At 40.7% G+C, this 17468-nt stretch overlaps 1 protein-coding gene across 1 annotated transcript in view; it reads right to left on the bottom strand.

Annotated features, from left to right (window-relative positions):
- Positions 1–1326: 1326 nt before the first annotated feature.
- The window catches only part of frem3.L (FRAS1 related extracellular matrix 3 L homeolog), a 50292-nt gene continuing 34150 nt past the window's right edge, over positions 1327–17468 (bottom strand). Inside the window, exons 9-24 of the mRNA XM_018242332.2 lie at positions 16437–16634; positions 15884–16048; positions 14543–14725; positions 14164–14294; positions 13380–13538; positions 12877–13180; positions 12460–12591; positions 11649–11980; positions 9945–10137; positions 9726–9830; positions 9206–9333; positions 8349–8483; positions 8119–8245; positions 5465–5652; positions 4620–4766; positions 1327–3190 (exon numbers count right to left, since the gene is read on the bottom strand). Of these exons, the coding sequence (XP_018097821.1) occupies positions 2660–3190; positions 4620–4766; positions 5465–5652; positions 8119–8245; positions 8349–8483; positions 9206–9333; positions 9726–9830; positions 9945–10137; positions 11649–11980; positions 12460–12591; positions 12877–13180; positions 13380–13538; positions 14164–14294; positions 14543–14725; positions 15884–16048; positions 16437–16634 (3158 nt within the window). The 3' untranslated portion in view covers positions 1327–2659. The remainder of the gene's footprint in view (positions 3191–4619; positions 4767–5464; positions 5653–8118; positions 8246–8348; positions 8484–9205; positions 9334–9725; positions 9831–9944; positions 10138–11648; positions 11981–12459; positions 12592–12876; positions 13181–13379; positions 13539–14163; positions 14295–14542; positions 14726–15883; positions 16049–16436; positions 16635–17468) is intronic.

The raw sequence follows: 17468 nt of genomic DNA, 5'->3' as shown, positions 1-17468 counted from the left end.
TTAGTCGCCAGGCGACAAAATCTCCCCGAATCTCCTCATGTGGCCTTACCCTAAAGGCACTGTACCACTTCATTAAAACTGTGTACGGTATTACCATATAGACACTTTTATGTACACACAGTAGATATAATTTTGGTAGGGACGGCATTACTTTTCACTGGTTGTTAGTCTATTGATGTCCCTTGTTTATTTTTAGATATTGTGGTATGGTGACAAAAAGGTCCCCAGTTTCCTGGGGAAAAGTGATTGATGGTATGTATGTTGGGCCACGGATTCTCAGATATTGTTATTGAGGTGAGACCAGTAGTGCTCTTAGCAGAGAAAACAATATGTCTCTCTGCAAGGTTTTTGTAATTGATGATCCGGGACTGGTCTTACTGGGAACCCGCAAGAGTAGGGTGGGGCGGATTCCCAAATCCGTAGGCCAGGTTTTCAAGAGGCCCTAGGCCTATTTAGTACACCTGATGCTAAGCAGCAGTGCTGAATGTGTGTGAGACAAACTGCTGGTATTGCTCAGCTTCAGGAGAGAAAGCAAAGCATTTATTTTGTGTTAGCCAGGAGGCTGGATATTTCTGTTAAACTGCTGTTTTTTGGTTACCTTCCCCCTGAGAGGGGAAACTTCTGCAGCCGCTGGAAAATAAACGCGGGCACGAAGCCCTTAAACCGTTCCTGGTGTGTGAAGTCGCCTCTTTTGCAGCCTACCAGCGAGTGAACCCCCACAATATAAAAAAGATTACTGCATTAATATCGTGTGTTATATTATTACCCTAGTGGGTACAGCTGCTGATGTGACCTTACAAGTGGAGGCACGGTCACATTTGATCAGCCATTGCTAGACTGTTATCAGCGTCAGTACAATATTATGCCCCTCTCTGAAATAATGGAGCTGGTTAATAGCTAGATATACAGCACAGTGGCACAGTCTGTCTTGTCTAACAATGTCTGCAAAGCACCTATAAAGCTGTCTATACACAGGTACATTGGCTAATGATCCGTTGGTAGCCCCACTGGTAGGCCATAAGAGACTTTTCTGATCATATGAAGACCAGTTGCAAAGTTACTAGGAACAGGGCATTCTATAACATTCTAAAAGTAAACTTAAAGGTGAACAACTCTTTAATGTCTTCCAGGGGACAGTGATATTTATTTTTGGGGACAGTGACATTTATGTTTGGGGACACCACCAATACAAGGCTTTTCACATAAGAACTCCAGTTATGTTTGGTTGGTTGCTAGCTTGTTCTTCTCCTACCAGTTTGATCCTGGACACCACAGATAAACATTTCTACCTGCAGATTTGGAAAGAAAACACATCCACAAAGGAAAAAAAGTCATAAGACAAAATGTCAGCATTTATTTATACATTAAAAACTGTTTTTAACATTCAAAAAAACAGGCAGGGGTATAAAACAAAAAGATATGCTACAAAAATTCGGTTACCCTAAGAAGCATTTTTCCCCCAGTACTAATCTGTTAACTGTGCAGATAAGATTGGGTGAGAATGAGTGGCATTAATAATAAAGTGGGTGCAGTTTATAGATATACACATTAAGGCATCATGCACATTTGCATTTAATCTGTGACAAATCAATGCAACTGTTTGTGCATATTCCCCATCAGTGGCAAACTGCACCCCCCCCCAATCACAGACTATATTGCTTATTTTGTGCACTGCTGCGTTTTAGCACCCATAATAAAAATAAGCAGGAGAATTCCCCCCGGTATTGAAACATTCTCTGCTGATTGTGTTTATTATATAGCAGCATATAGAAGGAAATAGAACAGTACATGTTTAAGTGCATCATATTTATGAATAATGTCTTTTGCAGATCACAAACCCAGTCTTAATCCCATATAACAGAAAACAGAAAAATGTACATACAGTAAATCCCTTCAAAAAGATGTAAGGCACAAAATTGTTCCATAAACAGTGTTCTTGACTATAATAAAATCATATTTTTGTTGCAGAGCTTTTTATCAGTGCACATCAGTGCGTTTTATTAATGCAATACCGACACATTCCTATAAAAATCATAGGAACGTGTCAGTATCAAGCAGTTGCTGCACCAGAAATAATTTCCCTGAAAGCCCCCCTCAAAGCTGCCCCCAGCCCCGCGAACCTGCTTTGATCAACCTTCTGTGTTGTTTCAGTGATGCTGGGCTGGGGGCAGCACTATCCTTCCATAGGCATACGAATGAAAACAGGACTTCAGCCTATGGAAGGATCGCTCCGCCCCCAGTCCACGTCATGGCAGCAAGGCAGAAGATCCGTTAGTAGTGTGAGCGGGTCGGCTGCGCAAAGGTTCGCAGGGCTGGGGAGCAGCTTTGAGGGGGACTTTCAAGGAAAATATTCCGGGTGCAGCAACTACTTGATACTAACACGTCCCTATGATTATTACGGGAATGTGTCAGTATCGCTTTAAGGAAAGCAGTGTACATGCGACTTTTCATTGGTCACAAGAGGTGTTCGAAGTCATACATGCCCAGTGTGCATTATCAGCTAGAGCATGTGGTCACTACGCAGAAGGCGCTTCCTACGTATTCAGTTGGAGCTGAAGGTATTCCTGGATGGAGGGCAGAGGTAGAAAGGGCTGTCCAGCACTGAAATGTTTCACCAAAGTAAATTTTGGCATGTTGAGTATGAGACATCGTAACTATTCTACACTTCTGAGCTGTCGCTGCTGCTGTGCCGTGTACTCATGGTTTCAGGAGTTTTGTGATAACTGTCAGTTGGAGACTTCTTCTCAGAGTTCTGCTGCCTCCTGTGTTTCATTAGTAGACCAATGATAACCACGGTGCACATTACAAGTATTAAAGCACCAACCCCTCCAATAACAGGCACTAACGTTCCTTCTGAGTTATAGCCTGTTACTTCCAAGACTGGCTTTTGATATTGGTCGCCACCAGGCAATTTGTCCTTATTGTAACCTGAGGCCTTTCTGCTACGTTCCAAGGCAATGTGCTGAATGTTGGTCCCTCTGTTATTATCAGCACCAATGTCCTGTACAAATGCGGAAACTTCTGGATTTGCTCTTCGGCTTCTCTTTAATCCGTGCTCATCACTAGAGCCATTAGCGCTAGTCAAGACATGATGGTAATCCACACTGCGCTTTCCAATCCCTCGGTTTGCGTTCGCCTTAGAGCGGACGGTATAAATAGTATGAATGAACCACTCACGTCCAGAAGCCACCTAAGGCAAATAAATTGGAGAGCAAATTTCCTTTTAATAACTGAATGGTTACAAATATTAAATGCACATCCTATATTGATCAATATTATATGGTAAGTCACTAAACACATACATTTCCATGCATACTCCTTTTACCTAAAAGAGATCTTGACTTCTTAACCCCCCTTCAATATTCTTCTAATCAATATTTTTTTTCAGTTCAATCAATGGATGCTTAATACTCATGATAAGGAATAGGATTGTTGTTTCTGACTTCAGCAACCAGGGCCGCCATTAGGGGGAGATAGGGGAAGGTGTTGTCCCGGGCTTGGAGGGTTTTAGTGCTTAAGGGGGGCCTGGCCGTGTTGCACTTACTTGATTAGCCAGGCCCCCCTGCTGTCACAGAGCTGCGACTTGTGGGGTTCCTAGCTACCAATATTTTTTAATGGGGGCCCTGACCACCAATATTACTTTTATGGGTTGCCCTGACCACCAATGTTTTTATTTTTTATTAATGTATGGGGGGCCCTGACCACCATTGTTTTTATTTTGTATTAACGTATGGGGGGCCCTGACCACCATTGTTTTTATTTTTTATTAATGTATGGAGGACCCTGACCACCAATGTTCTTTTTAATTAACATGTAGGGTACCCTAGCCACCAATGTTTTTTTTATCACTGTGGGGGGGGCTGACCTGAGGGTGGGGCTTGTGGTGGGGTCGGTGCGACCCAGGGGGCCCGGGAAATTTTGTCGTGTGGGGCCCCGTGATTTCTGATAACAGCCCTTTCAGCAACAACTGGACAAGGTTGCAGGCCATTGAGTGGGGGCAGAACAGTGACATATGAGGTTGGGGTCATGACATGTGAGGATGTGGCTGTGACAATGGAGGTGGATATTGGCCAAATTTTCAGGATTGCAAAGCTCAAACAGAGAGTTGTGAACTGAACAGCCCCAGGAAGAGCAGAACTATTCAGGGTTAGAACTTGATAGATGGCAGCCCTACAGAGGGACATTTGTCTGTCTTTCTCATGTCTTATATTCCCACTGCCGTACCCCCATATGTAATAAAAGGCAATAAGTTTGCTCTGGAGCAGTAACCCATAGCAACCAATAAAATGTTTGCTTTTAATCAGGTGACCAGTAAATGCTACCTGCTAATTGGTTGCTATGGGTTACTGCTATCAACCACATACCGTTGAAGTGTTCAAAGTATGCTTAGTCCTTATAAATATATTTCTACAAAAGTTCTTCTAACAGGAGCACTTTCACAGATAAATTCACAAGTTATGAGCACCGACACTGCTAAGCAAATTGGCCTACTATGACATTGCAACACCAGGCTTGATTCAGTGCATGCACTTGATTGTCCTCAGCCACAACTACTTGATCTTTCACATTCATCTTAAGAAACACGAGGTCATTAGGGTTTTTGTTCTTCTTAGACTCACCTGAAACATTGGTGCAGAAGAGAGGCTGAAACCATCTGAACCTGGTTGTTTTGCCAACGCCAGAGCACTGGGGTTATCAATAGCTAATGTGGCTTCAAATGGAACATCTCCAAATGACCTGGCCTGTGTTTCTGGCTGTGCTTTGTCCTGTGTAAAGACAAATAAACAGTAAAGATAATTATAATATATAATATTTTAGAATATACTTTAGGCATGTGAGCCTACAATTTCCAGCAATCCACTGTCAGCCAGTACTGCACAATATCTATATAAATAAAATAACTGTTGGCTCATGTTGGACATATTATACAATGCTCAGTGCTAGTGATGGGCGAATTTATTCAACAGGCACAAAGTCACTGCGAATTTCCACGTTTCGCCGCCAGCGAATACATTTTTGAGTTTCCCCCGAAAATTAAAAACGGATGCCTATTGACTTTAATGTGCATCGGAACTGTTGCTGGTGTCGAAATTGTTGCGGCGTAATTTTTGCTAATTTTTCGTCCATTTCGTTTCAAATTTCATTGCGAATCGAAACAAATTCGCCCATCACTACTCAGTGCATGACTGCACCGCAATATTCTTCCTTATTGATTGTGTCAGTACTTTGCTATATTTATCTACTAGAATATTGTGATTTTCTGATATATAATATGACCACACATTTTCTGTTGTAACACATACTAGGTTATTATAGGGAAACATATGACTTGCTTACTCTACATTGCTTGAAGTGCACAAACAATACATTTGAGGAAACTGGCATCTGGCTATGTTAGCTTATTTCTTGCCCTGTGCTGAAAGTGAGCCAAACATGAATAAATAATACTTCCTTTGTGACATACCAGTATTTTAAATCTGTACAATAAGGTTGGTGAGTCTGCAAGACATCCATACTCCTTGTTTTCTGGGCTGTATTTGGGAACATAACCATCATCCCCAGTGCACAAAAACACTTTCTCAATGTTGCAGATGAAAGAGTCTCCAAGGTTCTGAACTGGATCCACCATTACTCGCCCATATATCGTAGAGCCTTGGAAATAGCAAAATGTGATTATACATAGGAAAAACTACCAAAAATCAATTAGGATTGTTTTTTTTTTCAGGAGAAATGAGGGTACATTTGCCTACACTATGAACCCTAAACCAGGACTCTGGCAAAGTTTACGTTTGAGGTCAGGGGCCCACATAAATCACATGCAATTTGGCCATAGTGACTAAAGCTGGCCACAAAGCCAGGGGGGAGAGTTGTAGGGGGCCTGGTCGTGACGCACTTACTTCATTAGCCAGGCCCCCCTGCTTTCTGAGAGCTGCCAACTTCGGGAAGGCAGGGCGGGAGCACATGGGGAGGTAGCTTCTGTCCATTCCTTTCCCTTATTGGTCACAGAGTTTAAGTCCTGGTTGAGCTGCTCAGGGATTGTATAGCTGAGGTTTGAACTTCCCCTCCAGCTCATCCAATCAACATGCAGCTTTACCGGGACTTAAAATTCTGTGACCAATGAGGGAAGAAAAAGCTGTCACTAGAAGAAGATGCAGATACCTGTGCTCCCCGCCTCCCTTCTGTAGTTGGCAGCTCGCTGACAGCAGGTGGGCCACACTAATGAAGTAAGTGCAACATGGCAGGTAACCCTTTGTGGTCCCTGTTGTGGGGGGGGGGCCCTGGGCACCATTTTTCTGGGGGGCAATTTTTTTTACATGGACGTTTAAGGGGGGCCCTGGCCACCAATGTTTTTATAACGTGGGGGGGCCTGGACACAAATTTCTTTTTTTTTTAACCGTGTGGGGTCTTAGCCGCCAATATTTTTTAATGGGGGGCCCTGACCACAAATGTTTTTTTCATGGGGGGCCCTGACCACCAATATTTTTTTATTAACATGTGGGGACCCTAGCCACCAATGTTTTTTTTTTTACTGTGTGGTAGGGGGTGGACAAGGTGGACTTGTGTATGTGATCCTGGCCCCTCCGCCACCTGAGGCAGCAGCAGTGGCTGCTGCCGACCCCTCCCCCATGTGCTTACCTTTTTGCGCCTGAGGGGGTCCACAAGGGCGTCAGAGAGGGCCAGGACGCTAGCACAGAGAGCTTAACTGCGCTCTCTGCGCTAGAAGAGCTGAATTTCTGGTTTGAAAACTGGAAATTCAGCTCTTAAAGTACCAGGAGCGGCATTTTTGCCGCCCTGGTACATAGTGGGGTGCTTCTGCCTGAGGCGACAGCCTCAACTCGCCTCATTGGCGAAGTGCCCCTGGCCCTGTGATTTCTGATGGCGGCCCTGGCTGTCCATATATTATTAGATCTTTCACCAATATACCCACCAGGTAGAAAATATGGAAGTATGCTTTGGCTCTTAGGCAAACATCAGATCATAATGCTGTAATGTCGACAGACCTCGATACAACAAGAAACTCAAAAGTGCCCAATCGACATGTTGCAATGCTCATATATATATAGGGAACAGGCCACATTAAGAATGCTGGCACATACTAAAGCCAACAACTCTGACAGCGAGACCAATTGTTAGGTAAACAAGTTAATGTCAGTAGCCATATTACTACACTTGGATGTCCTATAAGGGAGAACAAAAGCCTGCTGACAATTTTAGTCCCAGGGCCAGGCCCGGAACTAGGGGTAGGCACAAGAGGCACGTGCCTAGGACGCAAAGCTTGGGGGCGCCAGACACTTACCCTAGATGCAGCCTACCCCTAGTCCAGCAAATATTACCACATTGAAAATTGGGTGGGCTCTGTGAAGTCGAAGTGCTTTGCGCACGACCATGCACGCGCGCTATCGGCTGCGCGCCCTCGGTTGCGCACGGTTACGCACGATTACGCACACGCGCCCTCGGTTACGCACGATTACGCATGCGCGTCCTCGGTTACGCACGATTACGCACACGCGCCCTCGGTTACGCACGATTACGCACACGCGCGCTCGGTTACGCATGCGAGTCCTCGGTTGCGCGCCCTTGCGCACAGCTGTGGCGGGGACCTAATTTGCCAATGGCCAGCTGGGTTGCCTGGGGCAACTGACAGACCTGGCCCGTCACTGCTTAGGCCCCATCCAAAGGCCTCCATTCCCCCTCCCAAACTGCATCACTGGGGTCTCACAATTGCACTTCCAACTGTCTATAAAATGCAGAGTTGTTCTATTAGGCACCTCTCTGGCTCATCAAAGGAGCAGGCCCAGTTAAAACTGATCTGGACCTGGCTTCAACTGCTCCCAAAGCAGGGCACGATGGCTGACAACCCTCGCTGAGCTACTTTGCATTTGTTTTAACCAGGCTTATCATATCCCTGAACCTCTTTCTAATTACTGGCCAGGCATCCCCCACCCTGACTCTTAACATTCCCCCTTGGGTGCCAGGCCACATACCTCACTAGATACTTGTATACAACTGAACCTCTACGGGGAGTGTTTGGAGTGGAATTCTAAAAAGTTTATCAGTCTAGAGAGCTCAACTACAGAGCATACCTACAGGAAGAATAAAGCAACTTTTTTTTCTCACCTTCAGTAAATGCAACATCAGTTCCTTGGCCAAATCCCATTGAGCCATCTGATAACCACAATTCCTTTTTAGACAGTAAATACATTTGGGTGTTAAGACTGAATTCTGCTGCCACTGGGTCACTAACCTATAAAGAAGAGGACAGTACGTCAGATCCCTTTTATATCATCATACACAATGTGCCTGTATGGCCATGTTGTGTGTTTATTTAATAGAATAATGTTCCTTACCTGCTGGAACCTAATGTCAATATTAAAGGAGATAGGTTCACGGGGATTGCAGATAACAGGTAAAGTATATTCCTGGTTTGGGGTGGTGCTACATGGGATAAGCTTCACTGTATATGTGCCAGAATAATCACGAACCTGGGAAAAGGCAAACCAATGGTATTAGAGGAATGTTTTTATTATATTTGAGCTGGTTGCAAGTTGCAAAAATATTTTACAATAACATAACAAACAAGATGAAAATGAAACAAGAGGCTGACTAACAGGCATTGCAATATAAAGACTGAATTAAAGAGGGGAACTATAAACTCATTTTCACCAAAGCGAGGTGATTTAAAAGACTCAGCACACAACAGATTTCATCCATCAGATGGCACTACAGTACTAAATAGCATATAGGCACACTGTACAGCTATGATATACTGTGCAGCAGTACTCAGGATATGGGTAGGTAAATATAGAAATATATGTGCATCATGGGTTATACAATGCCTGTACACTATTGATCCCAGATGGAACATTTGTTTTTTAAATATCGCTATAGACTAAAGATTAAACTCATGCCCCTCCAAGCTAGAAAATGAACCTTGTTGGTTAGGGAACTTTAAGTGTGGTGAAGAGATGGCATTTACCCCTGGCCCCAAACATAACATGGGCCCCTGATTGGAGAATGTTAGATAAGTCCAGCCTGTGTCCTACAGCTGTTGTTGAGCAGCAACTAGGATGGGGAAAGCTGTTCACCAGTTGGAGGGCAGAAGATAGTATATCCCTAGTTTAAGTCCCTCGCCTCTATAATTTAGGCCTCTCACTACATTGCAATGGAGCACACTTTTGCTAATGATGGCCCTGTCTATACATACAGCAAAGTCTGAGATGAAGCTCCACTGCTGAACTGGTTGATTGAAGCTTGGCTCACTGCGCAAAAGACTCAGTGTAAAGGTGAGTTCAGGGTGGTCAGCAGACATCACCATGGATGAAAGAGATGAACCTAGAACACAAAGGAGATCATTACTTTTCATTGGCAGAAAAGCTTTCATTCCAAAGAGCAAAACAAGCTAGCAGGTTTTAAACTATTATTTCATTGCAGAATATTTATTTAGTTAATGACTATAGCACTAGAGATATTCTGTCGTCAGGTACATTTGCTGTGGAATTTGGTTAGTGGGGTCTTTCACCTTCTACACGTTCCCTTCATCTGTCTTTCATACCTTGGCTCTGAGTATTAGCATCTATCATTACACTGAGGGACAGGCTTCTCATCTTTCAGAAGTCATTGGGATGGAAAAGGACACATTTCAACACAGAATATGAACATTTTGTCTTGGTTAACAGATGTTATTAACAAACCATTTTTTTTACTTGTTGGCTGAGGAATATTACCTGTATGAGAAACCACAAACTGTCCCCGAAAACGAATTTCTGTCTTAAAATTGACCACCAAGCGTCCTTCATCGTTAATGCGCATACTCGTTGGATAGAGGGATCCTGAAAAGTATCAAAAAGAAATTGGCATTGTAAACTAGACCTGTGTAGGTATAGGTTTGCACCTTTCTAACATCAATATTTGATGCAGATAATTTAAGCTAATGAATCTCTGACCTTGTAGCTCTGATTCTGGTGGGCTGCCTATTCCTTCATTCCATAAGATGGCCGTATCATACACAAAGGTCAGTCTTAACTCTGACTGCAGGTCAAAGTGCTGCCAACCACCAACTGCTGCTGGTGAATGAAACACGTAGGAAACATAGAGGGGAACCCGCAAAGTGACATAGGACTGGACCAGATTCAGCACCTGCAAAACAAAAATAGGATTTTTATATACATTACATATGGATAGCATCCAAATTGGTACCAAGCACATAGCTGACAATGAATATGCAGCAGCTCCCATCACATATTTTCCATTCAACATCTATTTGTAGCATGCTTTCCTAAAAATAGCCCTCTGCTGAATGTATCTTAAAGAGCAGCTATCTATGATCAGAATCCTATAATCAGCAATAGAAATTTCCAAATGTCCACTGGTCTGCGACAAATTGAAAATAAATCCAATTAAAACACTAAGCGGTTCTGCCTTATTTTTCTTCCCCTATCACCAATGAGCAGAGATACAATAAAGCCTTGCACTTACCTGCCATTGGGCAGACATAAAATACAAAGGCTCCCTATACAACTGCGCCCATGTATTCAATTATCGGACTCCAATAACCAACCACTTGCAATAGAAGGGTATTTAAATATATGCCCATGTACAGCCTGTGTCACACCCATGCTTTTTAACACTATGTTTAAATGAGTCCTACTGAATTCTCCTTATGTTTACACCAAATTTACTGGTAAATCTCAGCCCTGCCTGTTATCATATCATCTTAAAGTGACTTCCGAACAGACTGGGAAATCCTGTTACAAGTGCAGGATGTTATGATTTTTTTTTAAAAACCACAACAGAGAAGATAACCCCCATCCGCATGCTATGATAGCTGCCTGTCTTTTGTGCTCTTTTCACAGAAACACTGTGTTATACATTTGAACACCTACACGCCTATAATGACAAGATCAAGGGCCTCTACTATATTTTATTTTCTCTTACAAGAACAGTATCATGTTTAAAAATGAGAGCAAAAAAAATCAGAAGAGCAGTGTTATTCTATTTTCAATAGTAAACCCTCTTCAAAAACCTTCCATTGGTTGCCCTCCTGCATCCTGAATATGCCAACCAGATTTGTGGTATATGGGAGAGGTTTGTGTATATCAGGCTTGTCTGCACTAGAATTCAAATATGATTAAAAAACTGCTTGACTCACTGGGGCTCATTTATCAACACTGGGCAAATTTGCCCATGGGCAGTTACCTATAGCAACCAATCAGTGATTAGCTTTTTAAAGGCAGCTGCAAGTAGAACAATGTATGCAACAATCTGATTGGTTGCCATGGGTTACAGCCCATGGGCAAATTTGCCCAGTGTTTATAAATGACCCCCACTAAGTACAGGGCAAAGTGCAAAAAAAGGTGCAAAGCACCACATTTCTTTACCCAGTGCCCATAGGTTGTGCCAGAAGCTGCACCTTACTATGAATACAATGCATTTTACAGCACTGTACTGCTTAATATATAAGGGGCCGGCTGTGGGTGGCATATGGGCATCTCCTAGGACTCAACCTAGCTTGTGTGCCACTAAGGCACAAAGCTAGGGAACACCCACAGGCACAAGGAACAGGTGAGCTTCGTACAGGGGTGCACAGGACAGGACTATCCATGGAGTGTCTTGTTATGAACTTTCTAGTACTAAATTGTGACACCTACTTGTCCATCTGTCCCAATACTGCCGCCACAATCTGTCAGAAGTTCAGACATGTCATAGTAACTGTTGAATTCCCACAGACAGGCCTCCAAATTGAGGTTGCGATAGAAGCGTAGAGTTCTAGCAGATCGCAGAGCAGCACTGTACTGGTAGGGGGAAGTTTCTCCAATCACTTCAGAGTTCTTTGTATTGTCTGTAATAAAGCTGTGCTTGGTTGGAATCTCATTGTAATCTAGAAGGTTGGAGCACTTGTGGTTTCCAACTCTTGTGCCATCTGGACTAATTGTCAGCTCAAAGTTGGACATGTGTCTGGTTGAGATGACTGGAAGCATTCCTGAAAAAAAATTAAAACATGTTTAGAAAAGAATTCTAAATTTGTCTAATTCCAAATGAGAAGCATCCACTTAAATCTAAGGTCTTGGACATTTTGAGGTATAGCATTGGACACTAAGGTATAGCATTTGGTCAGGGTCCACTTAGCTCCTAATATTGCAGTCAATCTGCTTTAATGTCCATTAGTACCCAGGACAGCAAATTACAATTCACATCATATTTTATCTACCTAGCATTTCAGGCTGCAACCACCTGTCCTTGTCTATGACTCTCCTGGTAGGGCAAGCCGTAAAGTTTGGGAGTCACTTCTTAAACTGTCAGGCAAACATACTGTATGCTCTGGTTTCACCACCAAATCTTTCTGTATCACTATTTGTTATTTGCAAACATTTATTTTCCTTAAACAGGAAATGATGCTGCTAGAATTTATGATGTAACAGTTTACCATAATAAATAATACTATTATAGCATTCTCCATACCATCCATATGTGGCATTGTTATTGTCAGTTTTATCAGATTTGGGTAGTCAAGATCCTCAGGGCCTGTGTAACGAATTTTTGCTGAGAATGGTTCAGCACCCACTGTTCCAGGTATACGAGGCTGACAAAGACCTACAAAAAAAAGTAGAGTTAGAAATAATACTAGAAATAACAAATTACAGTGTTGTGTGAACCTAGAACCCTACCAGTGTGCCTAACTAAATGGGTCAATGAACCGCTCATTAGGCCATTGCCTGTACTTTAAATTATTATGTATTTTCTTGTCCTTAATTATTGTGGAAGTACTGTAAGATATACATAAAGGATCGTTCTTGTGAACTATAATAACAATACACAGTTATTTGTCATTGTAATTCCTAAGTTTTATTCTGAAACTAAAGTCATATAAAAACTAACCTTCCTCTTTGCTAACAGTAAATATAGGACTTTGCAATTCCAGACCAGAATCTCCATTTGCATTGACTGCCCTTGCTGCACACTGGATTCTTGATCCGGCATGGAAGTAGATGGAGTCCAACGTGATCGACTTAGTGTCAGTGAAGAAAGTATTGGAGTCAACTTCACGCATGGGGCTGGTGACCCCATCACTTCCACTTGGAGCGCTAACGAGCCAGCGATACTGGGTCAGTGTATCATTAATGTTTTCAGCAGAACAGATTGATCCAGTTTTGTCATAGTCATAGTATTTTGGATTACATGCCTAAAATAGAGAAATTTACAATAAGAATAGCCCTCAACTAAACAGAGATTCTGTAGTGAGAAAAGAACCAAGGCAAAACCATGTTTCACATTTTCTTGTATTTAAGGGTAACATTTATATGGACAAACTATTACATTAGATAAGGTGTATCATATGTGTAGACATTATGTTAAAATACACCGAAAAATCCAGAACCTACCGTTACACAGACAACTGGGTAACCAGTGGGGGGACTGGAATTTTCCTTGATTTTGAAGGTATCATCATACAGCAAAAGTGAAACAACCTGTGGCACAGCTGGGAAAGTCACATCAGCAACACTGTCCATCTCTTCAATATACACTATGGCTTTGTTCATCTGTAAATACAGAATAATGGATGTTTTGAAATCATCCAATTTTGGATGCAACAACCTTGCATGCCTACAACTGTTCAGTCTAGATATCACTGCCAAACAGTGAGCACAAGCATAGTAACACATGATAGCAATATATAATAATCAGGAAGTATAAGTGGTTCAATACCAAATACTGTGCTCAAAACTTAAATAAATATGTAAGCCTCTATGGCATGGGTCCCCAACCTTTTTTACCTATGAGCCACATTCAAATGTTAAGAAAGTTGGAGAGCAACATAAGCAAGTAAAGGAGTTCCTGGGGTTCCAAATATGGGATGTGGTTGACTGTTGGTAGCATCTATGTGCAGTGACAGCCTACAAGAGGCTCTGTTTGACAGTATACATGGTTTTATGCAACTAAAGTTTTACTTCAAACCAGGAATTAAAAAACAAGCTCCTGCTTTTTGGCTAATGGTTGCTCATGAGCCACTTGTGGGGAATCAATGCTCTATGGAGACTTGCCTCTATCAAAATGCTCTACTACATTATCCCTTAAAATGTTGTTTTCAAATTAATATTAACATTGAAAATATAGTTATTTTCAAAATGCCTTCAGTGGTTAAACAAGTCTAATTGCTGATGATACCTGGATTTCAGCTACCATGTTCTCATCAGACTTCAGGTGAACAGTAAAAGCTTCACGCATTTCTCTTATGCCATCGTATAATATCTCCACTTCGACAAAGTGTTCAGTTTCTCCTTCTTTAAATTCAATATCTGTGGAGACACAACTGCGGTTTTAGAGTCTACATAAATAACATTTACCAAGTATTTGTTAAAGTTGTCTAAAGGAAGAACAACAGCAATTCCAAAGCTCAACAGTCAACAATGGTTGCCTCTTCCACCATAATTTAAAAGATCACATTTTCCCTGTTCAGAAATAGTTTTAAGGAGGAGAAGCCTGTGACAATCCACAAATTAGCAGATATACATGTAGCATATGAATCAATGGTGTCCAACAGTACCTTCAGACAACGGGTTATAGTCTTCTCCTGATGTCGCTGAGCCATCTTTGGTGTGAATTCTAACAATGGACACCTTGGAGTTGTCTCCAATTCGCAGTACAGGGATTTTAACAACAACTATTTCTCCAGATTCTTGGGGTTCCTGGATACTGTACTTGATTTCCGAAAACCTGATAATTGGTTCTGGAAGAAAGAAAAGGATGTTACCAAGTGACAGTGGCCTTATTTATCTATATATCCAGATTACAGGGAAGTGTTTCTTCTGGAAATAAACATATTACCCATTGTATGCAGTCTAACAAGAAAAGTAGTTTCCTTGGGTGAACTTGCTGTATTTTTTCTCTTGAAAAGTATTGATAGAATTCCAACTGGCGTTCTCAATTCAGAAAGCCAGTCGGATGACTACCAAAACATCTTCAAGTGAAAAAATACAGCAAGTCCAATTGATTTACTATCTATTTTTATAGATTTATCATGACCTGGATGAATGAGAACCTTCAAAGACAGTTTTCAGTAAAGCAACAATAATAGGTTTAGGCATAAAATTATTTGGATAAACAACCTTCTTCTTTTGCCTATTTTAGTTTATTATCATTTACTGACTCATTATTTAGTGGTAGAAAACCTTCCTAAAATGACACATTATGATCATTATGCATGGAAATTTTCCAGAAAGAGAATAAATCGATTCAGGGGCCTATATACTAACCTTCTCCTTTCCTTTTTTTAATCGACTTGTAATTTATCTCTAAAAATTAAAATTTCTCTAAAACTCAAAAAATTGGAGATTTATTAAGTTTAAAAACCACAAAAAGCTCTAATATATAACTTCTCTAAGTGAAAGCAGTCAAGGTCTCATAGAAGTCATTGGGAGCTGTGCTGATCCTATTGGGCTTTTTTTTTTAGCCATTTAGATTTTTAGAGGTTTTTGGATTTTTTTTGCTGGTAATTATCTAAAAAACTGGAGGTTTTAATGGGAAACGGTACCCCCCCTTTATGTTTTGTCTCCTATGTGCTTGTTATCACATACTGTGCTGTAATTTTAAGTACAATCTCACTGTTGATGTATGTGATTGTTTGTATGAAAATAATAAAAATTATTTTGGGGGAAAAAAAAAACTGGAGGTTTTAGATATTTGTATTTTCTTCTGCTCTTTTTTCTGTATGTTTTTTTCTATAATTCTTTACTTTAATCTTTATTTTAATTCTTTATTTGGATCTTTTAATAACTTTCATGGTATTTGTGATTTTAGAGAAATAGAGTTTAACTGTGGTTTCAAAAAAGCTCTAATACCACTAAAATTTGATCTTTAATAAACGGCCTCCCTGTGTCAGACTTACTGTCCTCCAAATCTTTAATCTTCATGAGTGCTTCTTTATGCTCTCCAACTAAAGCTCCAAAGGGTGAGTCACTTTTTGGTGTTCCGAGTAGCAGTCGGAACTCTTCTTCTTCTTCATATAATTTATCATCTTCTAGAGTTACCACACATGCCTTCTCAGTTTCACCTATATTAAATCAATTATATCAATCTTGTTATAAAGCATGGACTTTCATTGTTATTTGTGTTCATTTGCTTTCCACATTAGTTTAAGTAGAGTGTGCAATTCTTTAATATAGTGTTTTTTATCAATATAAAAGCCATAATGGGTGGCCTAGGAACAAAATATATCTTGTTCTGACATTTAACATCGTATGTTTAAAACTATTAAACTATAAAAGGGGATGTAAACCCTTCATACAACTGTCCAACTTAGCCAACTAGTTCTCTAGTTGACTTATAACTTAATTACAGATGAGAACAACATGGATTATTTGCATGTGTTTTATGCATTTTTGATATATAAAATTAGGAGTGAACACAACACTAAAATGATTATAAATAAAAATATTTACCAGGCAAGAAAACAACAGCAGAATCATCAGTATTTGGCCTTTCGTTATAATCTAGTGTAACTTGTGCAGAACCTTGGCGAGTGAAGCAACGCACTGAGGATTTATGGCTGACATCACCACTGCGGTAAATAAGAGCAGAGACGTGCCCATCTTTCTCGTTAACATAATAAGTGGACTCCTTAAACTGAACCTTGGGTACTAGAAGAGAAAACAGTTACAAATATAACACTATGATCAATCACTAGAATTATACACAAGGCCCAGAGAATTATAATTATAAATACAGTTTCATCGTATGATTCAGCAGAAAACAAAATATGAATTAATTAATTTTATTATGAATTCACAGATAATAGAAATGACTTTGCACTAATTAAAATTGATCACATTTTATCCATTGTTAATACTGATATATTTTAGAGGTTGACTTTTGTATATCCTTAAAATATAAAGATATTAGAAGCCTCGGAGGAGATCCACAGTCATGATTGAAGGCCTAGAGCTTTTATTCAGTTCATAGAACTCTGAGTTGACATCTTATGTCCTCATATTTAAATGGGGGTACATTATTTGTTATATGAGTTCCACAATCATATTAGTGAAAGATTCAGTATTGAGCCAAATCCATAAAAAGTAAATTCAATGCATCTCTATTTTATAACACAAGAGCCATGAATATCCTGTAATTTATATATTTATAAAAGTGCTTAGTGATGTCACCGGTTATAATCCGTGCTTGTCACATGACTTACTTTACATGACTTACATGTACACATTCTGTCACATGACTTACTGTAACTCGTTTATTATAATAAATTAAGTACTCCCTGTTGCAAAATATAAGGATATTAGAAGTCATCTCGGAGTTCCATGACCTGTATAAAAACACTCACCTTTTGGCCTCATGCAGTGTCAGACTGGGATGCCAGGGGCCCACCAGAAAACCTTAGACCGTGGGCCCAATTTCCAAACTATTATTCCTCCTCTCCTCACTCAACCTCTTTATTCTCCTAGTCTTTTATCTCTACATAC

Source organism: Xenopus laevis, chromosome 1L (assembly GCF_017654675.1).
Source record: "Xenopus laevis strain J_2021 chromosome 1L, Xenopus_laevis_v10.1, whole genome shotgun sequence".
Lineage (NCBI taxonomy): Eukaryota > Metazoa > Chordata > Amphibia > Anura > Pipidae > Xenopus > Xenopus laevis.
The sequence above is the reverse complement of the archived record's forward strand: the minus strand, read 5'-3'. Positions and strand labels throughout refer to the sequence as shown.